At 45.1% G+C, this 26227-nt stretch overlaps 1 protein-coding gene across 2 annotated transcripts in view; it reads left to right on the top strand.

Annotated features, from left to right (window-relative positions):
- Window positions 1-26227, top strand: part of PACC1 (proton activated chloride channel 1) — a 120205-nt gene that overhangs the window by 9317 nt on the left and 84661 nt on the right. For both annotated transcript variants that reach the window (XM_077485742.1, XM_077485741.1), the window contains exons 2-4: window positions 10820-10910; window positions 19670-19873; window positions 23757-23911. In XM_077485742.1, the coding sequence (XP_077341868.1) occupies window positions 10820-10910; window positions 19670-19873; window positions 23757-23911 (450 nt within the window). The remainder of the gene's footprint in view (window positions 1-10819; window positions 10911-19669; window positions 19874-23756; window positions 23912-26227) is intronic.

The following is a 26227-nucleotide window of genomic DNA, read 5'->3' as shown; positions in this document are numbered from 1 at the left end:
CATATTAGCCTAAACTGATGGAGAAATGTATTATTTTTTTTTTTTCAAAATTGTTGGTCTTTTTTGTTTATAGCACAAAAAATTAAAACTGCAGAGGTGATCAAATACCACCAAAAGAAAGCTCTATTTGTGGGGGAAAAAAGGACGTCAATTTTGTTTGGGTACAGCGTCGTGCGACCGCGCAATTGCCAGTTAAAGAGGCACAGTGCCTTAAAAAAAATGGCCTGGTCTGGGGCTGAAGTGGTTAACTCCCAATTATTTTACATGTGAGCTGCAACAAAAACGGCACACGTCTTTCTCCCAATGATCATACAGGAGCTGGGAACACAAAACAGCAGTCAACTCTCTGACTACCTCTCCGGCTCTGATCTTACAGGGGGCGGGGATAGACAACCAATGATTCCAGGTGTCTGGTCTGTGAAAGGTGTTTTGCAGCTCTGAAGCCATCAGGAGTGCTAAAGTATTTTAATGGATTAAATTTAGAAGCTGACATTAGAGACTATAGATAAGGTGTTATGTAAATTGTAATTGGCTTTGTCTGTGCCATGCGACTTGTGTTTATGTGACTGTACAATGACAAATGATTAGATTATTTTTTATCTGGCTATTTTCTCACTTTAATTTGTGTTGATCTTGGATCATGTGACCTCCAGGCTGTACAGCGACACCTCTGCTAGACCATTAATATGTCATTCATTTATGCTCAGTCATGCCAAGTTTTTTTTTCTTTTCTCGGGTTCAAGTTAGGACATAAATGGTAAAATATTCTCATGTGTGCATTATACAGATGACCACAAAAGTCAGGGTTGTTTTCCAATTAACCACTTGCTGACCAGGACTTATCTGGACCGTATTTTTTGCTAGAAAATTACTTAGAACCCCCAAACATTATATATGTATATGTGTATATTATTTTTTTTTTATTTTAGCAGAGACTCTAGAGAATAAAATGGTGATTTTTGCAATATTTTATGTCACACAATATTTGCGCAGTGGTCTTTCAAACACAATTTTTTGGGGAAAAAATACACTTTAACCACTTCTGGACTGCCGCACGCTGATATACGTCCTTACTTTGAAGGGGGATATTGTCATGGCTGCCATAACCCCGGTATCTTCTTCTTCGGCCGGTGGTCTACTTTCCGATAAGAGTGGCCTCTGAGGGTCTCAGAGCGCTTGCATCTCTGAGACCCTCTTTGCTGAGGTTATGGTAATGAGGAATGCGACCTTAAGCATTAAGTCCCATAAGGAGATGGCTCCGGAAGGGAAGAAAGGTTTGTGAAAGGTTTTTGCTTCCAACACAAATGATAGATCCCATGCCGGAAAAGTAGGTTTTCTGGGAGGTCTTTTTAGACAGGCTTTTTGAAACTGCATGACGAGAGGGTCTTGGGCCCACTTTACTCCTGTCATGGTCAGTGCTGAGACCAGAACTTTTAGGGTATTTGAACCTAGGCCTTTTTCCAGACTAGACTGGAGGAATTCGAGGATTTGTGCCACCTCTAGTGATGATGTGTCCCAACGTTGTTGTGGGAATGAAATTCATTATTTCCAGGTTCTCTTATAGGTGTTGATGGTAGTGGCTTTTCTGGCTTGAAGTAGAGTTTCTACCACTCTCTGGGAACAACCCTGATTTAGGAACCTAGACCTTTCAGCCTCCATGCTGTCAGATGTAGTTTCTCTGGCGACGGGTGAAGAAATTGGCCATGGAAGAGCAAATCTGGTGTGACTGATAGAGGCAGAGGCTTCTCTGTGTTCATCTGCATGAGTGTTGTAAACCATGGCCTGCTCAGTCAGAAGGGAATTGGTTAGATGATTCTGTGCCCCAGGGATGTACACCGCCTTCATATCAGTCAGGTTCATTTGTGCCCATTCGAGGATGGAGTGAACTTCTTCCATAAGAGAGCGGCTCCTGCGACCCATCGTCTGCTGATATAAGTTACTGACACTTTGTTGTCCATATGTAGTAACACCCCTTTGCCTCTCAAGAGGGGACCAAATGCAAAGAGGGTGTGAAAGGGAGTTCTCAATTCCAGGACCAGTATGTTTGAAACAATCTCCCGGGTTTGGAACGGCCAGAGTACTTGGGCTGCCTGGTCCCGAAGTGGGCTCTCCATCCCTCCATACTGGCATCGGAAGTGTTCCTGAACCTCTTGAGGTTGTGTATGTAGGTCCACCACCATATGGACTGTTTGATTGGAAATAAGGATTGGTTGAGACATCGACACTTCATTCCACTGCCTCAGTAATTAATTCTGAAATGTCCTTGTGTGCCACTGGGCCCACTGAACCATTGGTATGATTGCTGACATTGAGCCTAGAGTGCTGAGGCATGTTCTGGCTGGAATCTATACTGCTGCCAGTAATCCTTTTTTCATTTTCTGGATTAGGAGAGTTGTCTTCTCTTGGGGAAGTTGTGCTCTGTTTAGTCGAGTGTCTAGCTCTGCTCCCAGGAAGATCATCTTCTGCATAGGTTGAAGGTTGCTCTGTTCCCAATTTACCTATGACCTGATAGGGCTGTTCAATAAGGCAGCATTAGTGGCAAGGCTCTCTTTTTCATATTCTTCACTAGTTACCTATTTGTCCCCTTATTTATTAAGCTGTGGATGGTCTGCTTGGACAGTGGTCTCCATGAGGGGTGAACAGAGGCTTCCATCTAGAGTATGCAGGAGGAGTTAGAGGAAAACGTAGAGAAGCAGACCATTCACCCATAGTAGAGACTAAGTTAGTCTTTCCTTAGTGGAGGAACAAGGATAGAGGGGTTAGCAGGCAGTGTTTGCATCTAGTGCAATCCTGATAGGAATCCCCGGTGTCTTGCAGTGACAGGAGATAAAGGAAGTGCTGGAGGTTTAAATTTACCGCCATTGCGGCAGAATGACATCATGATCGCGCATGCGCAATAGCAGACAGAGGAGCCCATTGCCATGATAGATGCTGGCAAAACAAGCTCCTGGTGGCATCACTCCCACTGGCACATGCACAGAAGTGATCAGACGCTCAGACACCATCTTAGGGATGTCAGGATGGCTGTGTGGGACTACAGATCCCAGAGAAACCCCACGAGTGTTTAGAAAGAAGAAAACTGAGACCCTTGCAAAAAATCTAAGCCTATTTAAAGCTTGTAATGTACCAGGCGACATACCCCTGAGACCATCAGTGTGGGGTTCCTTCCATCCAGCTTGTTTAGAGTCTGTACAGGCAAGAAATTCCACCCAGGAGAGGCTTGAACCTGGCTGGGGCAAGAGCGGGAAGGGGTGCTGAGCGTTCCATCCAGTCCTGGACAGTTGAGGGGGAAAAAAGGAGACTACTGAGGTGGGTCCTATCAGGTTGTAAGTGGCGGAGTCACAAATCAAATGATGCAACAGGAAAACATCCGTCAACATGAGCCCTTTGTGAATTGAGCCAAGTGAGTCCTTTTTATCTATTTATGCCAGCAGTACTTTCCTTACTTTACCAGTTGACCGACAACAGATGACTTGCACCTCATCCAACCACAAAAGGATCTTTCATATACAACCTCTCTCCAGAAACATGCACATTAGGAAACTTTTACTGCAATAGATCACACATAGGGCTGGTATGTTGTCATGCATTCTGAAGTTCCTTGAGGGCAGAGACTAATGTGAATGTACAATACACTGTATATGCATACAGCGCTGCCTAAATTGATGGCGGTATATAGGTACCTGATACGAAAAAATTATTTACGCCCACAGAAATGCACTGAGCTAATAACGGTACCAGTCACCTGCTACATTGGACAAAACAATAGTAATTGGCTGGAAAGGCCAACCTACACTATATTGCCAAAAGTATTGGGATGCCTGCCTTTACACGCACATGAACTTTAATGGCATCCCAGTCTTAGTCCGTAGGGTTCAATATTGAGTTGGCCCACCCTTTGCAACTATAACAGCTTCAACTCTTCTGGGAAGGCCGTCCACAAGTTTTAGGAGTGTTTCTATGGGAATGTTTGATCATTCTTCCAGAAGTGCATTTGTGAGGTCAGGCGCTGATGTTGGATGAGAAGGCCTGGCTTACAGTCTCCGTTCTAATTCATCCCAAGGTCTTCTATTGGATTGAGGTCAGGACCCGGTACAGGCCGGTCAATTTCCTCCACCCAAAACTCACTCATCTATGTCTTTATGGACTTCGTTTGTGCATCTATGGAACTAAGGGGCAAAACCCAGCCCCTGAAAAATAACCCCACACCATAATCCCCCCTCCACCAAATGATTTGGAGGGGTGGCCCAATACTTTTAGTAATAAAGTGTGGATGAGTGAATTTGGGGTGGAGGAACTTGACTGGCCTATGGTTTATTTTATGGTGTGGGGTTGGATTTTCCCCCTTAGTTCCAGTGAAGGGAACTCTTAAGGTGTCGGCATACCAAGACATTTGGACCATTTCATGATCCCAACTTTGAGGGAACAGTTTGGGGATGGTCCCTTCCTGTTCCAACATGACTGCACACCAGTGCACAAAGCAAGGTTCATAAAGACATATATGAGCAAGTTTGGGATGAATTACCTTTTTGGTATGAATTCGAGAGGAGACGGCAAGCCAGGCCTTCTCATCCAATATCAGTGCCTGACCTCACAAATGCGCTTCTAGAAGAATGGTCAAACATTGCCATAGACACACTCCTAAACATTGTGGACAGCCTTCCCAGAGGAGTTGAAGCTGTTATAGCTGCAAAGGGTGGGCCAACTCAACATTGAGCATTAAGACTAGGATGCTATTAAAGTTCATGTGTGTGTAAAGGCAGGCATCCCAATATTTTGGCAATATAGTGTATGTGGTCCATTCTTGTCCTGGGAAAGATCAGTGAGGGCTTGTCTGATCATTGGTGGAACTGAAGGCCCTCCTGTTCTTCTGGAATCGGCACACTCAAGGCTTTCATAAGTATATGTTATTTTGTTGGACTGAGCTATATCTGTGATTTGCATTCCAAGGGTGAAAAATTCCCTGGCTGACTTCCTTATCCACCAATCTGTAAGGTTTGACTTGAGCTGTGCCAACTCTGATCAGACACTTCAAGGACACCTTAGCATGTTGTAGGAAAGCCTCCTTATCAATCACTTCCTGACTGACTGCAAGACATCCAAGGATGGGTTGAAGTGGTTATACAAACCAAAATTGTATCACAATTTGCAGCCGGCGATTCCCTGTAAAGCAGAAGAGGTTCTCCTGTCCGATTGCTCCCTGAACAACCACAAAGGTTTCCTCCCTTCCAGTTTTGGCTCTTTTGTTTATATGGCTGTTAGCAGCCAATCGGACCATTCTGTGTCTGATCTGCTGCATTGGTGGCCAGAGGAGAATTTTGGAGTCTAATAGACTCCAGATCTCCCCACAAAGAGGACCTGTCACAGCCAAAGCTGTCACAAGGGATGTCAATCATCCCTTGTGATAGCATTAAAGTTAATACAAGAAAAAATAGAGACCGTGTTTAAAAAAAAAAATTAAAGCGCCGTCCCCTTCCGCTCATGCATCCGCACAAATGGGAACGTATACATAAATCCTGCATACATGTGTAAACAGTGATCAGACCACACTTGTGAGGTATTGTCGCAACTGTCAGAGCAAGAGCAATCATTTTAGAACCGGACCTCCTTTGTATCTCTAAACTGGTAACCTGTAAAGGCATTTAAAGTGTCACCTATGGAAAATGTTAAGTACCGTAGTTTGGCGCCATTCCACTTTTGTATGAGATTTTTTTTTTTTTTTTTTTTTTTTTTCACAGTAAAAAAAAAAAAGGTTTTATTGAGAATATTTTCAGGTTTACAATTAGCATAGAGTTATAAATGTTACCAACAACGGATTGTATACAAACATTGATACAGATAGGTATCAGTCGTGTTGTAACCTAACATCTCATTAGAACAAGGAATGAGAGCAAAAACACATAGAGAGGGATAGAAATTAGTAATATCACAAGGTAGGTTATGAATTTGGGGAAGGGCGAAAGAGGGTACAGGATAAAAGGGGTTGGTATTCAGGGAGGGGGAACCATCGCACTAGGGTTGTATGAGATTTTAAAGCGTGACATGTTTGGTATCTATTTACTCTAGGTAACAACATATCTTATATTTATACCATATTGTGTTTGTGTGCAATAAAATTCATTAAAGTGTATTTTTTTCCAAAAAATTGCATTAGAGAAACTGCTGCCCAAATACCTTGTGACATAAAAAATTGCCCACCAATAAAAAAACACCCACCATTTTTTCTATAGGGCCTCTGCTAAAAATGTTATATATATACATATATATATATATGTGTGTGTGTGTGTGTGTGTGTGTTTTGGGGTTCTAATTAAATTTTCTAGCAAAAAAAAAAAATTTTGATTTTTATATGCATGTGAGAAGTGTCAGAATTGGCCCGGTTGGGAAGTTGTTCAAATTGGCTGAAAATGTGTTTGTCAGCAGAATAAAATTTCCTCATTTGAGGGTTTCCTCTATTCTTTTGTTAACGGTATACAGTGAAAAGAAGGGGCACACCAGCCTTGTACATTTATACTTTGGATATATACATATTTATTAAAAACATTAAAAAGAAAACTACTCACAAACAATTGTGTACGGTATATTCTTGCAATATGAATAGTCATCAAGTAGCGACATTCAGTCAAAGATGAACAGGACTCTCCAAGGGTCACAGAGGAACTCACAAAAATCACTGCCAGCTGCCACGTTTCGAAGGGAACATCCCTTCTTCCTCAGAGCTCAGCAGTGCTCTATTCTTTTGTTCCAGTGACATCTCACTGGATTTTCCTTCACTTTGAGCCCAGGTGACGATGGTCAGTAGAACAGAAACAGAGAGCGAATTTCCACAACTGGGACACAGACGGCAATAACTAGACTAGACAAATGTTTCTCAACCTTTTTTCAGTCAAGACACCCTTTAAAATTCTGCACAGTCACGAGGCACTCTATTTTAAAATGTAAAGAACAAAATAAATACCGTATTTATTGGCGTATAACACGCACCGCCGTATAACACGCACCCCAAGTTTAGGAGGGAATTTTAAGGAAAAAAAACTTATATTTAAATGCCCATCAATGCAGCCTTATCAGTGTCCATCTGAAGCCTTGTCAGTGTCATTTGCAGCCTTGTCATTGCAGCCTGTCCTCATTGCAGCCTGTCCTCATTGCAGCCTTGTCATGCAGCCTGTCCTCATTGCAACCTTGTCATGCAGCCTGTGCATCATTGTCCCCTCAGTGTTGGGTTTTATTTTTAAAAATGGCGCCGCCGAGATGTCCTGTGTATCTCGGCCGCCTTCGGCCATACTCAGCGGCTTTCGGCCATACTCAGCGGCTTTCGGCCGTCCCGGGCCTTCTCGGCGTTTTTCGGCCGCCAAGAAGGGCCGAAGACGGCCGAAAGCCGCCCAGAGCCCAGAAATCATAGAGGATCGGCGTATAACACGCACACGCGATTTTCCCCTGATTTTAAGGGGGAAAAAAGTGCGTGTTATACGCCGATAAATACGGTAGTTTTACATAATGCAGCAACATTCACACATCAGGACACCCAACATTACAGGTGATTTATTATTACAAAGCAATATACCTTTGCACATGGCAAAGGTATATTGCAACTAGCAGTGTTGCCAGTCTAACAGATTGAAATTTACTGGCACAGCCAAGTTTTTACTGGCTTTTCCAAAAGTTACAAAATTACAGTTTTAAGTACAAATTTCGACAAATTTGGCTACAAACAAGTACAATGTAATTAGCATTAGTGATTTAAGGTAGATAATAAGGCAAAAAACATATTTCTTATTTTATTTTCGATATAGTAAGTAAGTAGCTCAGGGACAGGACTCAGGAGGGCAAGAAATTAGAATGGGCGGCACACACATGAAATTGACTCTCACAGTGATACTGACAGCAGTGTGTGCAGTATAGATTACTGACACAACACATCCCCTTCAGAGTCACAGTCACAGTCTCTTTCCAAGCCAGGTGGTCCTTCCAGTCCAAACAGCACTGATGGTCCCACTCCTGGATTGCCTTGCTCCCATCCCACACACCCACACACAAGGCTCTGGCCGTTCTGCTTGGCTCCCTTGCACCATGACATCACAGGACATGTTCAGGCATCGCCTCCACCAGAGCCGCTTGAACACACTGTAGCAGGCACTTGTATGGTTACAGCCATATTTTTTACTGGCAACCTTTTCTATTTACTGGCAGGAGAAAATTGCCTGTTTTTTACTGGCTCCCAGTAAAGATACTGACGGTTGGCAACACTGTTGACTAGTATTCCAGAGTTTCTCATCTCCTTTGGTTTCCATCTCTCAGCTAACATGACCCCAGTGCTGACGGAAAGAGACAGGGGAGGGGTAAACAAGGATGCTGTGCAGATGCCAAAAGTCCTCCTTATATAACAAATCAGAAAGTACCCCCTTAGGACTTTAAAGGTGACTACTAAAGATGAGGCTTAAAACATTTTGTTTTATTTGGAACAATAGGTAAAACATTATTGGTTAAAAATTGTCAGATCTATATATATATTTTGCGTCAAAAATAGGTATATCATTGAAATAACATATGGCATTTATAGGTAGCAAATGCATGCAATTTGAGAATATAGTGGAACAAAATCCTACGCGTTTCAATTCCTCTTTTCTTCAGGGGTGTATCCATACATAGGATTGCAGTAAGTGTTCAAAAACAAAATGCCAACTTTTGCATCACCAAAGCCGCATCCATGTTAAAAGGTTTTGTTTCCACGGGCAGTGGACCCGCCACTGGACTTCTGGAGCGGCCTTCAATTGCGGAATTTCTTGCGTAACTGTTTGCGGACGCCGGGCATCTCCTGCCCCCTCACGGAGTTGGAGCGGATCTGCCATCGGGGGAAACCGGTGCGGCACTGCCTCTCGTTTCTTTACTCTGCATTGATCCATCCAGCTGAGGGGTATGTCCCACCATTCGTGGCTAAGTGGGAGGCGGAGCTCGGCACTCGCTTTACTCCAGATCAACAGCAGAAAATTCTCCATTTTGCGCAGAAGTCCTCTATGGCCACACGAGTCCAGGAGACGTGCTACAAAATCACAACCAGGTGGTATAGGGTCCCATCCGTTCTTCACCGCATCTTCCCTCAGGTGCCTGATTGTTGCTGGCGTTGTGGGGAGGCGGAGGGAACCATGTTGCATGTCTTTTGGGCCTGTCCCAAGCTGGTCCCCTTCTGGCGTGAGGTGACCAACACGATCGGTCGTCTGACGGGTGTCTCCCTGGAGGGGAACCCTGCGGCCTGTCTGCTGCACCTGTCGGAGCGGTCCATTAGGAAGTATAGGAACTCTTTGACTATTCAATTGCTGAATGCGGCGAAGGCCTGCATCCCTTTGTGCTGGAGATCGGAGAACCCGCCGGCTAAGTCTCTATGGTTCTCTAAAGTGAACGAATTAAGAGATATGGCAGACCTCACAGCGACGCTTCATAATGGGGAGGAGGCCTTCCGTGAGACCTGGAGACCATGGCAACATTTTACTTACACTGAGGCTTATCTCCGGGAGGTTGCTATGGATGCCCGTTGAGAGAGGGTCTCTTTTCTTTGGTTCCTGGGCCCCCTTGCCCCCCCCCCCCCTGCAGCCGGATGACGCCCACGGTCATTACTCTGCTCTTTTTTCTTTTGTGTCAGGTTCCTTTGCTGCAGTCTGCCTGAAGTCTCCTATTGTTTCCTATACTTGTTCTGTCTCTCTGTTCTGGTTCCTCTCCCTTTTCTCTCTGACCCCCCTTCCACTTGTCCACCCTTGTAGTCCCCCTTTTTTCAACAACCCCTGCCCCTCTATTTCTCCACCTATTCAATCCTTTTCCTTCACAGTTGATTTTCCTGGCTAATCTATGTAGGACAAGGTGGGTTGTGGGCCTCTCCGGAAATGACTAGTTTTTATTAGTGTAAGCTCTGCCCGCCTGGGGCCCAGCCCATCGCCCATTACCCTCCTCTTCCCTTTCTTTATAAAATGACAAAAATGTTGTGCATCTCACTGTACTGCATGGCCATGCGATGATTACAGCTCACCTGGGTGGGTTCACATTGCCTATTGGTGTCAGAGGTCGTAGAGGGGAATTTAGCCCCCTGTCCAGGAATGCTTTCAGGTTATGTTTAAGCTTAAATCTGGGATGGTCTCTATATCTCCCACCCAGGTGCTATTAGGATACTAGGATGTTTTTGTTTTGGAACTATGTCTGTTATATCACTGTTGTCCATGTGCCTGTTTTTTCTTCTTGCATTCAATAAAGGAATTACAAAAAAAGGTTTTGTTTCTTGGTACCCTTCCCCATCTGGGCCAAAAGTAAAGCCAAGGTCCAGATAATAGGGTACCCGCCATCGGAGGCTACTAGAGCCAAAAACAGCCCACCCGGAGGTTAGTCCACAGCTTGCAGAGATCACTACATACAACATTATCTCCAGGCCATGGAAGAGATGGCATGTGCTTCAACATGTAAGAAGCATATGCTCCACATATCTTGCTGCAGAGTAGAAGGGGGACTACTGCCTGTGGGTCAGTCCGACAGCGCGAGCGTATCAGCCATTGAAGGATGATGTGCAGGTACCTAAAGTCCTTCTTATTAACCAATGACATCATTGGTTGTTGGGATTCCAGTGGCTTGCCTGCATGGTGCCCAAGGCAGTTATGCTGCACAATGAAAACGGCAGACGTGATCCACTCATTGGCTTGTATACCATTTTTAGGCAGTTTGGACAAATTTTAGGCACTTTGACAAGACACCGCTAAGGAACCCCGAAGAAAAATGCTGAACTAGGCAGAAAATTTCTAGGTGCTGAGAGGTAAAGCTGTACCTAATCTCTCCTCTGCAGTTGAATGAAGAGACGGAGCAGCCTCAGGAGGATATAGAGATACTGGAGGAAGAGGATGACCAGGATGACCTTACCTCTACTACTGTACCAGGTGAATATCTAGATAGAAACATTACAACCATGATGTATTAGAGTCTGTTTTGAAGATAAGATTTTATTATCACAGTGTAAAGCCTTGTACACATATCTGGAGACATTTGCCGGTTTAAAAAAAAAAAAAGGCAGACATTCGGCCTGTGTGTATGTTGGTCTCTCGGGCAGAAGCCGGCCATCTTCTGTCGGACATACATGCTGAAAAACCAGCAGCCTACCGACTCCCGATCAGTGCTGATTGGAGTGTTCTGGTGGGGGGTTCCCCTGTCAGAACACAACAGCTCAGCGAGGGAAATCGCTGTACTAACTTTGCATGAGTACAGCGGATCCGACCGGCGCTGACAGTTTTTTTTTTTTTTCTTTGTTTAACCCAGGCTTAGTGTGTACCAGGCATAAGAGGTTTCAATGCAGTACCCGCTCCCTGCACGTGATGAAGTCGTAAGACGCAGTGGGCACGGCTGAACCGACACAACACAAGCACACTGGAAACCTCCTATCCCCTCTGTAACATAACAATATGTGTCCCTGTGCCTGTGTTATATAAAAAAAAAATGCAGATTATATCGTATATCATAGTGCCTCCCAGTGCTCACGTGACTCCTTGGCTCTCTCCTCTGCCCAGCTAACAGCTCCAGCAGGCAGGGCCGAGCACTCCCGCCAATGTCAACTGGGGAGGAGGGGAAGAGAGGAGAGAGAGAATCGAGGAGTAGCGTGAGCGATGGGAGCCGCTCTGATATATGTACAGATTGCCATATTTTTTATATAACACAGGGACACACATTGTTATGTTACAGAGGGGATGGGAGGATTTTATAATAGTTATGAGAGCAGCAGGAGGGGAGAGGGTGGGCACTAGACATGTGCATCTCGTTTCGTTCCGAATCGAAATTCGGACTAATTTTCATTATTCGGATGCATCCGAATTACCGAATTGCAATGCTAACGAATTCAAACGAAATTCGAATCAAATTCTGACCCAACTTTGGGGCCATGTATCTCAGGGCCACTTATAGCTAGGAGCCCCAAATTTGGTATGCAAACACAGTAGAACTAGCACTACAACATAACATATCCAAATTTGGGGTTTCTAGCACCAAGTAACCCAGAGTTACGGGGGCCCCAAAGTCGGGTCGCAAAATGTCATTCTCTGCTTCAGAAAAGTGCTTGACATTTTGCGACCCGACTTTGCGGCCCCATAACTCGGGGTCACTTGGAGCTAGAAACCCCATTTGGATATGTTGTAGTGCTAGTTCTACTGTGTTTGCATACCAAATTTGGGGTTGCTAGCTATAAGTGGCCCCGAGATACGTGGCCCCAAAGTGGGGTCCCAAAATGTCATTCTCTTCTGCAGAAAAGTAATATAAATGAAATAAGATGTGTGTGTTTTTTTTGCACTGGTACACTGCAAGTATGAGAAGTTGATGTGACAGATGTGTGTATATATAAGTAAGTAACTAACCATCTTCCAAAATTTCTAATTCAAATAGAAAAGATTAGAAAAAAATATAATTTAATAGAATAAAATAGAAAGAATATACAACCATCTTCTGAAATTCAAATTTCAAATAGAATACATTTGAATTTAAAAAATTTGAATTAATTAGATAGAAAACATTATAATAAAATAGAAAATAGACTAGAAAAATGATAGAACAGAATAACAAGTGACCCCGAGATACATGGCCCTAAAGTTGGGTTGCAAAATATTTTCGAATCCGGTTGAAGTAGTTTGGAATGCAGTTGAAATAATTTCGAATCATGTTGAAATCATTTCGAATTCAGTAGAAATATTTTCTAATGTGACTGATTTTTTCGAATTCGGTAGAAAACTAAACGAAATACGAAAACGAATTTAAGGAATTAAACGAATATAACTAATTAACGAATTAAAACGAAACTAAACAAATTTTTTCCTTTTGCACATGTCTAGTGGGCACTGACACAAGCAGACATGCGGGGAGGGGGGAAGAGAGGAGGACAGAAGGACAGAGGGGAACTGCGGATGACAGAAGCACGTAAACTGACCACAGTGTCAGGGCTCATCAGCCATGATAAACCGTGGTCAGTTTACAGGGTTTTTAGGTGATAGCAGGGGCCAAATTGCAAAGCGCAAGCACTGTGATATATAACATGCTTTAGGGCAGGGGTGCCCAACCTTTTTAAGAGCGAGGGCCACTTAAGCAACTTGGTAACCAGTCACGGGCCACGGAGCGGGCGGATGACAGGTCGGCAACCTGCAATCTGGGCTTGCTAACCTGCCATTCTAGAGCAGGAGGTCTCGGGCCACATCAAAGGGCTCCGCGGGCCACTGGTTGGCCACCCCTGCTTTAGGGGGACAGGATCTGTTTTCTTTTTTCTTTTTTTTTTTTTGGTTAAAGCGGGGTTCCACCCTAAAGTGGAACTTCCGCTGATCGGAACGCTCCCCCCCTTCGGTGTCACAATTGGCACCTTTCAGGGGGGATGGGGGTGGAGATACCTGTCAAAGACAGGTATTTACACCCACTTCCGGGCATAGACTCCTGTGGGAGTCTATGCCTCTTCCTGTCCTGCCACGCTGTCTGCTGGGACACACACGGGTCCCAGAGACAGCGCGGACAATTCCTATTGCGCTGCGCGACTCGCGCATGCACAGTGGAGAACCGGGAAGTGAAGCCGATTCGCTTCACTTCCTGATTCCCTCACCTAGAATGGTGGTGGCAGCAGCCGAGAGCCGAGCGATCGATCGGCCTCGGCTGCCGGCATCGCTGGACCCCGGGACAGGTGAGTGTCCATTTATTAAAAGTCAGCAGCTGTAGTATTTATAGCTGCTAGCTTTTTAGTACAGTCCCGCTTTAACAAACACTTTAATAGCACTTCATGTATAGCCTGAACACAGTAAATAACTAGCACTTTTTTGTGATCATCAGCTCCATCTAGTGTCTATAATGTGGTATTTTTTTATTCCTGGTAGACTGGGCATTGCCAGGCAAGCAGAATTATAATGCAGACCACCCTAGATAACACCTGCATGCCATGCTGAGCAAACTCAATTGGTTGGGGGGCATTTATTCTGGGGGGAAAAGCACTACAAGAAATTGGATGTTCTCCAGCCAGGGAATGAAGTAGGACTTATCTCATATGAGAAGCTCACAGTTTAGCGTAAAATCAGCAATTTCACTACAGGAGAGGAGACTGTACAACTGGGCAGGGCTTTAGGTAAGCTGGATTTCAACTTTAAGCATAAGCTGTCTATTGCTAGTGTTTAGCTCCCTCTTAGCAGGTTTTTAACAAACAAAATCTGGGTGTGTCAGGCGTACCTGGGCATTATCGCTCTGTGTGGTGGTGGGGGAGATGGGAAAGATCTTCCTCTGACCAGTTCTGCCATAAGAGAAGTGCTTCTGCACTTATCTTTTACTCTGAATCGCCAGGCAGGGAAAATCTGAAAGATCTCCTTGCAGAATGCTGCAAGGGAGAGCTTTACAACCAATCAGGACACCTGGCAAGAGCACCGCTATTCTAATGCACATCACTGGATCAAGATGGGGGGCTGCACCCAGAAGGATTTTACCTTCATGCATAGAACGCATTAAGGTAAAAAAAAAAAACGTGCATCTCTAGAACCACTTTAATGCAATGTGGAGTCTGGAGTGTTTTACTTAATTTTAGTTAAGAGAGAACTCTGCAGTTGGAGTAGTGTCTTGTTACATGATGTTGAGATGTGTATTATTCTTTTTAAAGAAATATTGGTATGAGAGCAATATTCAAAAACTTACTGCATTTTTGTGTTGCAGTAAGATTTTTGATTATTTTTCCCATGTTAAAAATTTTTCATTCATTTGTACAGCATTATGTTTGTTTCTGAATCTTAAAGTAATGCACGTTTGTAAAGCACATCTGTTTGGAGGTTTTAACTAATCATTAGACATGTGCATTCGTTTTCGTCCGAATGCATTTTCGTCCGAATTTCAGCTATTTTCGTTTTCGTTTTGACAAACGATAACGAAAGCACAAAATCCGAAAAACGAAAGATCCGACATAAATAAATGCTTTATTTTCGTTTTCGTTGTTACAACAGTTCGATATAGAATAGGAGATTCGACATGACTCTGACAACGTGTTTATAGAACCTATGGTCGAATGTGCCTAACCTTACCTCTATTAGTCCAAGATTATATAGAGAAAATATTCGACAGAGAAAAGATTTGACGGAGAGAAAAGATTCTGCAAGTTACTGTCCTAAAAAGTGTTTGGGGACCCGGGTCCTGCCCCAGGGGACATGTATCAATGCAAAAAAAAGTTTTAAAAACGGCCGTTTTTTCGGGAGCAGTGATTTTAATAATGATTAAAGTGAAACAATAAAAGTGTAATATTCCTTTAAATTTCGTAGGGGGGGGGTTGTCTATAGTATGCCTGTGAAGGGGCGCATGTTTCTGGGGCTTAGAACTGTCGCTGCACAAAGTGTCATTTATGCAGGAAAAAAAGTCCTTTAAAATCACTCGCAGCTATTATGAATTGTCGGCTCCCGTAATACAGAGAACACTCATTGAAAGTCATTGATAAAAAAATAAATAAATAAATAAATAAATAAAAAAAAAAGCGTGCGGGTCCCCCAAATTGAATTACCAGGCCCTTCAGGTCTGGTATGGATATTAAGGGGAACCCTGCCTCAAATTTAAGAAAAAATTTGATGTGGGGTTCCCCCTAAATATCCATAACCAGACCCTTCAGGTCTGGTATGGATATTAAGGGGAACCCCGCGTCAAATTTAAAAAAAAATTGACGTGGGGTTCCCCCTAAAAATCCATACCAGACCCTTTATCCGAGCACGCAACCTGGCAGGCCGCAGGAAAAGAGGGGGGGACGAGAGAGCGGCCCCCCCTCCCTCCTGAACCGTACCAGGCCACATGCCCTCAACATTGGGAGGATGCTTTGGGGGTCCGTGACCCCTCAAAGCACCTTGTCCCCATGTTGATGAGGAGAAGGGCCTCATCTCCACAACCCTGGCCGGTGGTTGTGGAGGTCTGCGGGCGGGGGGCTTATCAGAATCTGGAAGCCCCCTTTAACAAGGGGACCCCCAGATCCCGGCCCCCCCCCTGTTTGAAATGGTAAGGGGGTACAAAAGTACCCCTACCATTTCACAAAGAAAGTGTAAAAAAATGGTTAAATAAAACAAAGACACTTTTGAAAAATTCCTTTATTAAAAATAAAAAAATAAAAAAAAAAGATTCCAGCGGCGGTAATCCACTCTTGCTATCCAGCGACGGACGATCATCTCTCCCGCGATGTCATGTCATCCAGCGCAGTGAATCCTTCGTTCTTCTGTCTCCGCAGAGGAGACAATGCAGGGATTCCGGCTGGTTGACGTTTCTTAAATACGGAGGGCGGGGCCACCCGTCACCTGACCCCGCCCCCCTCTGACGCAAGGGGAAACCCGGGGTTCCCCGTGACGTATGGGTGACCCCGCCCCCCTCTGATGTAACGGAAACCTGCCTGTGTTACATCAGAGGGGTGCGGGTCACCTATACGTCACAGGGAACCCCGGGTTTCCCCTTGCGTCAGAGGGGGGCGGGGTCAGGTGACGGGTGGCCCCGCCCTCCGTATTTAAGAAACGTCAGCCAGCCGGAATCCCTGCATTGTCTCCTCTGCGGAGACAGAAGAACGAAGGATTCGCTGCGCTGGATGACATGACATCGCGGGAGAGATGATCGTCCGTCGCTGGATAGCAAGAGTGGATTACCGCCGCTGGAATCTTTTTTTTTTATTTTTTTATTTTTAATAAAGGAATTTTTCAAAAGTGTCTTTGTTTTATTTAACCATTTTTTTACACTTTCTTTGTGAAATGGTAGGGGTACTTTTGTACCCCCTTACCATTTCAAACAGGGGGGGGGCCGGGATCTGGGGGTCCCCTTGTTAAAGGGGGCTTCCAGATTCTGATAAGCCCCCCGCCCGCAGACCTCCACAACCACCGGCCAGGGTTGTGGAGATGAGGCCCTTCTCCTCATCAACATGGGGACAAGGTGCTTTGAGGGGTCACGGACCCCCAAAGCATCCTCCCAATGTTGAGGGCATGTGGCCTGGTATGGTTCAGGAGGGAGGGGGGGCCGCTCTCTCGTCCCCCCCTCTTTTCCTGCGGCCTGCCAGGTTGCGTGCTCGGATAAAGGGTCTGGTATGGATTTTTAGGGGGAACCCCACGTCAATTTTTTTTTAAATTTGACGCGGGGTTCCCCTTAATATCCATACCAGACCTGAAGGGTCTGGTTATGGATATTTAGGGGGAACCCCACGTCAAATTTTTTCTTAAATTTGAGGCAGGGTTCCCCTTAATATCCATACCAGACCTGAAGGGCCTGGTAATTCAATTTGGGGGACCTGCACGCTTTTTTTTTTATTTATTTATTTATTTATTTTTTTATCAATGACTTTCAATGAGTGTTCTCTGTATTACGGGAGCCGACAATTCATAATAGCTGCGAGTGATTTTAAAGGACTTTTTTTCCTGCATAAATGACACTTTGTGCAGCGACAGTTCTAAGCCCCAGAAACATGCGCCCCTTCACAGGCATACTATAGACAACCCCCCCTACGAAATTTAAAGGAATATTACACTTTTATTGTTTCACTTTAATCATTATTAAAATCACTGCTCCCGAAAAAACGGCCGTTTTTAAAACTTTTTTTTGCATTGATACATGTCCCCTGGGGCAGGACCCGGGTCCCCAAACACTTTTTAGGACAGTAACTTGCAAATTAGCCTTTAAAATTAGCACTTTAGATTTTGAACGTTGGAGTCCCATAGACTTTAATAGGGTTCTAAAGTATGCTATATAGTTAGCTCCGTCGAATCTTCTTTATACATTCGACAGACACCATAAGCCTTCCAAGACAGATTCGACCGTAATTCATGTGGATTTTCGGACGAATGCAATTTTTGAACGAAAAACGAAATAAATAAAAACGAATTTCGGGAGTAACTAAATAAATTAAGCTTTCGGACGAAAACGAAATTCCGAAACGAAATATTTTACTCTGCACATGTCTACTAATCATCAGGCCTAAAATTATTTTTTTAACATGTGAAAAAAACAAAAAAGGCTCTGGTATCAAATAGGTTGTAAACCTCAGACATGAAATATGAACAAAGCATATCCCTCTGTAGTGTGTACTTGTCTCAATTAAGTGTCACTTTTGTCTGCTGCATTGTTCCTCTGCTATCTGCATGAGTCACTTCTAACAAGTTTTCCTGACATCTAGAGAAAAATGGCGACAGGAGAGGGAACTCCAGTTGATTGAAAGTCACAGCTCTGTTCTTTTGTGCTGTGGAAAGGGGGTGTGTCCCTTCCCTCCAATCAGCAGACAGAGCTCTCCTCATTGAACTCTACAGAGTGTAACTTCAGCTCTCCGTCCCCCTTTGTTTCTGAAAGCTCAAATAAGCTTTAAAATACAGATGCAAAGAAGAGAAGGCTGCAGATAGACAGATACAACTTAGGTAGGAGGATCACCTGAGGCCAGTCACTTCACTGGGTATATGGAAGGGTTTATAAACAATTTAGGTCAAGTGATTATACAGCTGTCCTTTGCTGCCAAAGGTTTGTTTTAGACCCCTTTCACACTGAGGTGCTTTACCGGCACTACAGTGCTAAAAATAGCGCCTGCATAGCTCCTGTAAAGAGTCTCTCCTGTCACTCCAATGTGAAAGCCCTAGGGCTTACACACTGGAGCGGTGCGCTGGCAGGACGCTAAAAAAAAGTCCTGCAAGCAGCATCTTTGGAGCGGTGTATACACCGCTCCTTCATTGGTCCTGCCCATTGAACTGAATGGGTACTGCTGCCGAACTGCCGGCAAAGCGCCGCTGCAGCACTTTGTGGGTCGTTTTACCCCTTTTCCGGCCGCTAGAGGTTAAAAGAGTTAAAACCGATATCGGGCGAAAACTCCTGCAAAAATGGTCATAAAGTGCCGCTAAAAATAGCGGTGCTTTACCGCCGATGGCACCGACGCCCCTGTAAAAAAAAAAAAGTGACACTGGATCTAAATTTTGGTTTTATTTCTCAGTGTGAAGATAAATCCATACTGTAGAGTACAACATCTGCTCTCTAAAACAGAGGAGCCTCAGGGCAACCTTGGCTGACTCCGGGAAAGTGTAGGGAAAATTAGCACTAAAATTAAGGGTTGGGAATCCAGAAGTCCAAAGCAGTGCTGGGACAAGGTCTTCTAGTGCCCAGGGCAGAGATGCCCTTCTCCCATTCATGATGATCAAGCTTAGGGGATCCTACACACAGCAGTCACTTGTCAAAATCACTGCTGCTGTCACTACTCCTATCAGCCTTGCAACAGAAGGAAGACACCCCAATCCCTACAGAAAACCATTGTGTCCAGGGCAGCTGCCCCTCCGGCCCATCCCTTTTCCTGGCCCTGGTCCCAAGATAACTAGCTAATGGGTTTCAGGGCTACAATGTTCCTCCATCATTATGGCTTAAAGAGCTGTAATGGACTTAAAGGTGATTTAACTGAAGAATAATTAGCTGCTTTGCTCCTCTCCTCCAAATGTGTGCTTCAACATCTAAAACAGTCCCACACAAGCACTCATCAATCTATTTAAACCAGCACTTGAAGCCCTGATGAAGGTGAACATTGTAGCCTCTGAAATGCATTGTTTTTTTATCTTTGTCTCTGTAGTCTTGAACTCCTGACTCTTGCTTTCCTTTCACCTTCCTGTAGAACATTATTTGGAGGCACATGAGTTGGGTGTCACTGATCTCTCTGTTTCTCATTCCCATTCAGAGTTGGACAGGAATAGCCCTCCGGTACGCTTCAGCAGGACTTGTCTGAAGAATTTTTTCTCAGTTCTGTTAATCTTTGTCTATTTGCTACTGATGGGCGTTGCTGTGTTTCTGGTCTACCAAACCATAACGGACTTTCGGGAGAAGCTCAAGCACCCGGTCATGTCTGTCTCATATAAGGAAGTCGATGTATATGAGGCTCCTGGTAAGTGGGGCTTTTTTAGACCTAAAGTGGTAGTAAAGCCCACCTTGTTTACTTGTACCTACAGGTAAGCCTAAACGTGCATCGTTTAGGAGATATTTAAAATAGTAGTAGCTGGTGATGTCGCAGACACATGCACACTGCACGCTTAATGTATCATGTGCCAACCATTGAGAAAGCCGTGCCATGGCCGTGATGCCCACAAGCATGCACAGGTGTGACGTCATTGCGGCTCGGCCATTCAAGCAGCTGAAGCCCACAAACCTGGGAGGAAGACCAGGTGAAGATGAAAGCCCCGTCAATGGTGGCAAAGCACCATTGATTGGAGGGCTTAGTTCTAAGGCAAGTCTTTTATAATGTGCTAGTATGCAATGCATACTAGCACATTATGCTATTATCCTGCAGGTGACCATTTATATGGAGGGTTTTATTTTTTTTTTTTTTTGCGGTTTACTGCCAATTCAAAGTATAAAGGCAAAACATTTTCTTTAGTTTTGGATAGAGTGGAGAGGGATTAGAACACCTGTCAGTGTTCATTGCTGTCTGTGCCACCGTTAGAGAGATTCTCCCTCTCTATTTGTCCTGTTTACCATTACCATTGAAAGTGAAAGTAAAAATAAATCCCAAATTTTGGGTTGTCCCCAGAAAAGTAATAGAGGGGAAATCCTCCAATGGGGACACTAGTTCTGATGGCCTGGGGGTCCGAAAGGGGATTCAATTAATGTGCAGGGATTTCCTCTAGCTTCCTCTTTTGACTTTGAGACAGGAAGTGAAGGGAAAACTCCCCAATGGTGCACCGACCGCAAAAAATAAACCAACAGGGGTTATAACCCTCACTTACTTAAATGTTTTACTTGTAGTTCTACTTTAATCTGCCTATACTTAAATATATTATACTCAATAGTGAAATAGGTTGGTAAACATGTTCCTGGCTAGCATGTAAAAGTGACGTTTTACATTTTATAAAGTGCAGTGATACATCTTTTGTGCTTGGGATGGATCCAAAAAGTCCTGAGCTGTACACAGAACCTTGATTTCTTCTCAGGTTCACATTTAGTTCTGATTTAGTGCTCATCCTAGTGATTTAAGGACATATATGAGAGAGTTTGGGGTGGAGGAACATGACTGGCCTGCACAGAGTAATGACCTCAACCCGATAGAACACCTTTGGCATGAACTAGAGCGGAGACTGCGAGCCAGGCCTTCTCCTCCAACCTGACCTCATAAATGCTCTTCCGGGAGAATAGTCAAATATTCCCATAGACCAGTGATGGCGAACCTATGGCACGCGTGCCACAGCTGGCACGCGTGCCACAGCTGGCACGCAGAGCCATCTCTGTGGGCAGGCGAGAGGGTCCTGGTTCACGGTGGGGAGAACATGGCAGCAAACAGCGGGGAGGTGCAGGAAATTAACTGCACGAGTGAGTGGGTGGCTCCGCAGCCTCCGCGCGGAAGGCTACAGACCGAGAGCACGCGAGGGAGAGAAGCAAGCAGCGGCGAGGTGCGGGAAACTGTCTGCACGAGTGAGCGGGCGGCCCCCACATTCTCCGCGTGGTAGGCTACAGGCCTGACAGCACGCACGGGAGGGAGAGAAGAGCTTCACTGCTTCATTGTATGGCTGAAGAGGGACGCAGCATCCCTGGTGCCTTCCGGAGCTTGGACTCCTCAAACCTCCTTCAACAGTGAGGCCGCTGGTTGGAACAGGGATGGAGACAGGTACCGGGCACAATTATACACTGAATACCTGCAGACAAAGACTGGGGCAGGGAGGCAGAGCAGGGATTGCAGATAAGGACAGAGCTAGAGGTCTCCCTTTCTCTCAGCTCTCCTCTTTTTCAGCCCCCGTGCTCCCCCTCTTTCTGCTCCCCCTCTCTGTGCCCCCCCCTCTCTGTGCCCCCCTCTCTCTGTGCCCCCCTCTCTGTGTCCCTTCTCTCTCTCTCTGTCCCCCCTCTCTCTCTCTCTGCCCCCCCTCTCTCTCTCTCTCTCTCTCTCTCTGCCCCCCTCTCTCTCTCTGCCCCCCTTCTCTCTCTCTCTCTCTCTCTCTCTCTCTCTCTCTCTCTGTCCCCCCTCTCTCTCTCTGTCCTCCCTCTCTCTTTCTGTCCCCCCTCTCTCTCTCTGTCCCCCCTCTGTGTGTGTGTGTGTGTGTGTCTGTCTCTCTCTCTCTCTCTCTCCCTTCTCTCTGTGCCCTCCCCTTTATCTCTGTCCCATATCGTTCTCTTTGCCCCATCTCTCTTTCTCTGCCCCCCCCTCTCAGCATCCCTCACACTCCTCCCCCTCTGTGTGACCCCATCTCTCTGTCCCCCCTCTCTCTCTGCCCCCCTCTCTCTCTCTCTCTCTCTCTGTCCCCCCTTCTCTCTCTGTCCCCCCTTCTCTCTCTGTCCCCCCTTCTCTCTCTGTCCCCCCTCTCTCTCTGTCCCCCCTCTGTGTGTGTGTGTGTCTCTCTCTCTCCCCTCTCTCTGTGCCCTCCCCTTTATCTCTGTCCCATATCGTTCTCTTTGCCCCATCTCTCTTTCTCTGCCCCCCCCTCTCAGCATCCCTCACACTCCTGCCCCCCATGTGTCCCCCCTCTCTGTGTGTCCCCTATCTCTATCTGCCCCCCCTCACTCTCTGTCACCTCTCTCTCTCTGTCCCCTCTCTCTCTTTCACTGTGCCCTCCCCTTTATCTCTGTCCCATATCTCTCTCTCTGTCCCATCTCTCTCTCTCTCTGCCCCATCTCTCACACCTCTCCCCCTCTGTCCCCCCTCTCCCTCGCCCCCCCCCCCGTGTGCCCCCCTCTCTGTGTGTGTCCCCTATCTCTATCTATCTGTCCCCCCTCACTCTGTTACCTTTCTCTCTCTATGTGTCCTCTCTCTCTCACAGCCCCCTTTCTCTCTATCTCACAACCCCCTCTTTCTCTTACACACAACCCCCCTCTCTCTTACACACACCCCCATCTCTCTCACACACCCCCTCTCTTTTGCTCAGCACCCCTCTCGCGCGAATTGCCGTGTTGGCACTTTACAACACAAAACCAACTTATTTATTTCAGTTTGGGCACTCAGACTCAAAAAGGTTCGCCATCACTGCCATAGACACACTCCTAAACCTTGTGGACAGCGTTCCCAATAGAGTTAAAGCTTTTATAGCTGCAAAGAGTAGGCCAACTCAATATTGAACCCTACAGACTCAGACAGGAATGCCATTAAAGTTCATGTGTGTTTAAAGGCAGGCGTCCTTATTACTTTTGGTAATATAGTGTGTATGTATGTATATGTATATATAATAAAAAAATGCATTAAAGGAAAGTTATAATTGTTTTGGGACAGTTTTAGTTTATTGTGTTTCTTAATTTAAAATAGAATATATTCTTTCCTTTTATCTGCTCTGGAGAAAAAGCAGTTTGTTTTTACCATGTCCTTTGCAGACTAATTTCTGAATGGGAGGTTCTGGTTCTTTATCATCAGTTGGTGCACTCTCAGTGTTGTAATGAGAAAAGCTGAAGGCTCTGCATCCTGTTAGGAGAATCCCACCAGAACAGAAATTCCTATTGCGGGATTGCCTAAAACTTGACTTGTATCTTAGTGCAGACCTCTGGGAAAATCAGCCAATCACACAAGTAGGGGGGGGGGTTGTTCTGTACCCCAACAACATTTCATAATAGTCATGACTTGTAGTTTACACTGGGCTGAGAACGCTCTTCCAGCCATGTGACAGTTCTGGGGGCCTAAACAGCCAATCATCACATAAGAAAAAATATATTTTTTTTACCTAGGAATCTGACAATCATAGGAACAAGGACACTGAGATAACTAATTTTCCTCACAGAAATGTTTTTTGTTGATTATAATGTTGAACCTAATGAAGTTTTCCTAAAATAAGACCTTTTAAATTTTTTGTTTGTAACAGGCATTGCTCTGTATCCAGGTAAAGCTGAACTACTAAGCTGTGAACATCATCTGTATGATCACATCCCGCCACTAAAAAACCCCGGCCAGCCTGCAGAGAACAACTGTAGGACCCAGAAGATCGACTACATTGATCCGTTCACCAACCAGACCATGGTAAAGTAGTATTCAGTCTCTTCTGTACATATCCAAGGGAGCTTTGTTTTAATGCCTGACTCTGTATTCTTAGATACAGTATGGTGAGTGAGCATTGTCACCCTAGGACAGGAAGTGTGTTACTAGCAGGATCATCAGATGCAAAAAAAAGGAAAAAATAAAACGAATGCAGCCACCACATCTAAGGACTGAATTTGTTCTTGGGTTTAGATACACCCTAAAGGGTGTAAGTTTTGGATAGCGGGATTGGATTAGAACCTCTGACAGGTTTTTCGTAGCTATCCAGTTCCCACTGGTGAGATTCACTCTTGCTTTCTGTCCTAGTGACCAATGTCAGCTGAGCGAATATCCAAAAATATTATTTTGTAACTGGAGCAGTAATGGGGGGGAAATCTTCCAATGGTGGGCACCTGTTCTATTGACCATTCTCTAAGAGGGCATTCTGTTAATTCAGCACAATTTCCTATCACTTCCCTTTGGGTCTCTGGGGAAGGTTATTTTCCACAATGAGGGATAGATGGCAAAAAAGGTTTCTCATTGGATAGTGATTTTGTACGTTTGCCCACTGACAAAGAAATGATCAGTTTATAATTTTAATGGTAGATTTATTTTATCAGTGAGAGACAGAATAACAAAAGAATCCAGAAAAACGTATTTTTAAAAAAGTTATAAATTGATTTGCATTTTAATGAGTGAAATAAGTACCCTTCACAAAACATCAATTAGTATTTGGTGGCAAAACCCTTGTTGGCAATCAGAGGTCAGACGTTTCTTGTAGTTGGCAACCAGGTTTGCACACATCTCAGGAGGGATTTTGTCGACTCCTCTTTGCAGATCCTCTCCAAGTCATTAAGGTTTTGAGGCTGACATTTGTCATGCTGGAATACCCATCCACGACCCATTTTCAAGGCCCTGGCTGAGAGAAGGAGGTTCTCACCCAAGTTTAGACATTGCCCCATCCATTGCCCTTTTGATGTGTCCTGTCCCCTTAGCAGAAAAACACCCCCAAAGCATAAGGTTTACACCTCCATGTTTGACAGTGGGGATGGTGTTCTTGGGGTCATAGGCAGCATTCCTCCTCCTCCAAACATGGTGAGTTGAGTTGATGCCAAAGAGCTCGAGTTTGGTGTCATCTGACCACAAAACTTTCACTCAGTTCTCCTCTGAATCATTCAGATGTTCATTAGCAAACTTTAGACGGGCCTGTACATGTGCTTTATTGAGCAGGAGGACCTTGCGGGTACTGGAGGATTTCAGTTCTTCACGACGTAGTGTTTTACCAACTTTTTTCTTGGTGAATATGGTCCCAGCTGCCTTGAAATCATTGACAAGATTCTCCCATGTAGTTCTGGGCTGATTCCTCACCGTTCTCATGATCATTGAAACTCCACGAGGTGAGATCTTGCATGGAGCCCCAGACCGATGGATATTGACAGTTATTTTTTTGTTTCTTCCAGGGCCGTTTTCTTTAATATCGATTGGACCCTGGGCAAAAAATTTTTTGCCCCCCCCCCCCCTCTCCATGCAGTTTCACGCTCCATCCACCTGCTTTGAGACATACAATAAAAAGCAGCTAGACTCAATATCAGTTTACTGTATCAGATCAGACAGCGATTGAGATTGGTTGCCAGATGTTACAATGTATCCTTACTGTTTGTCGGGAGGCACAGTGGTGTAGTGGGTAGCCCTCTCACCTGGCAGTAAGAAGGGTCACTGGTTCAAATCCCAACCACGAAACTACCTGCCTGGAGTTTGCATGTTCTCGCTGTGTCTGCATTGGTTTCCTCCAGGTACGCCGGTTTTCTCCCACACTCCAAAGACATGCAGGTAGGTTAATTGGCTTCTGTCCAAAATTGACCCTAGTATATGAATGGGGGCCTTGGATTGTGGGCTCTTTGAGTGTAGGGACTGATGTGAGTGTGCAATGTACAGGGATAGGGCCAATTGTAGACACTCACTCAGGTTGAACTGGATGGACTTGTGTCTTTATTCAACCTTACGAACTACCGTATATACTCGAGTATAAGCCGAGATTTTCAGCCTCTTTTTTGAGGCTGAAAGTGCCCCCCTCGGCTTATACTCGAGTCATCGCTGTCTGCCCGCTCGATCAGCGTGTCGAGCAGACAGACAGCGGCCATTCTACTATTCAAAAGCCGCGCCTCCGGCTCCGCCTTCGCCTGTGATAGGCGGAACACTGAATTTCCCAGCAGCCTGTGTTCCGCCTATCACGGACATCGTATCATCCTCGTACTACGGACGAGGATGATACGACGTCAGTGATAGGCGGAACACAGGCTGCTGGGAAATTCAGTGTTC

The sequence above is a fragment of the Lithobates pipiens genome, unplaced genomic scaffold (assembly GCF_037356315.1).
Source record: "Lithobates pipiens isolate NorthernLeopardFrog02 unplaced genomic scaffold, aLitPip1_a1.2 Scaffold_18, whole genome shotgun sequence".
In the NCBI taxonomy this organism is placed as follows: Eukaryota; Metazoa; Chordata; class Amphibia; order Anura; family Ranidae; genus Lithobates; species Lithobates pipiens.
Note: the sequence above shows the minus strand (reverse complement) of the source record. Positions and strands in the feature narration are given on the sequence as shown.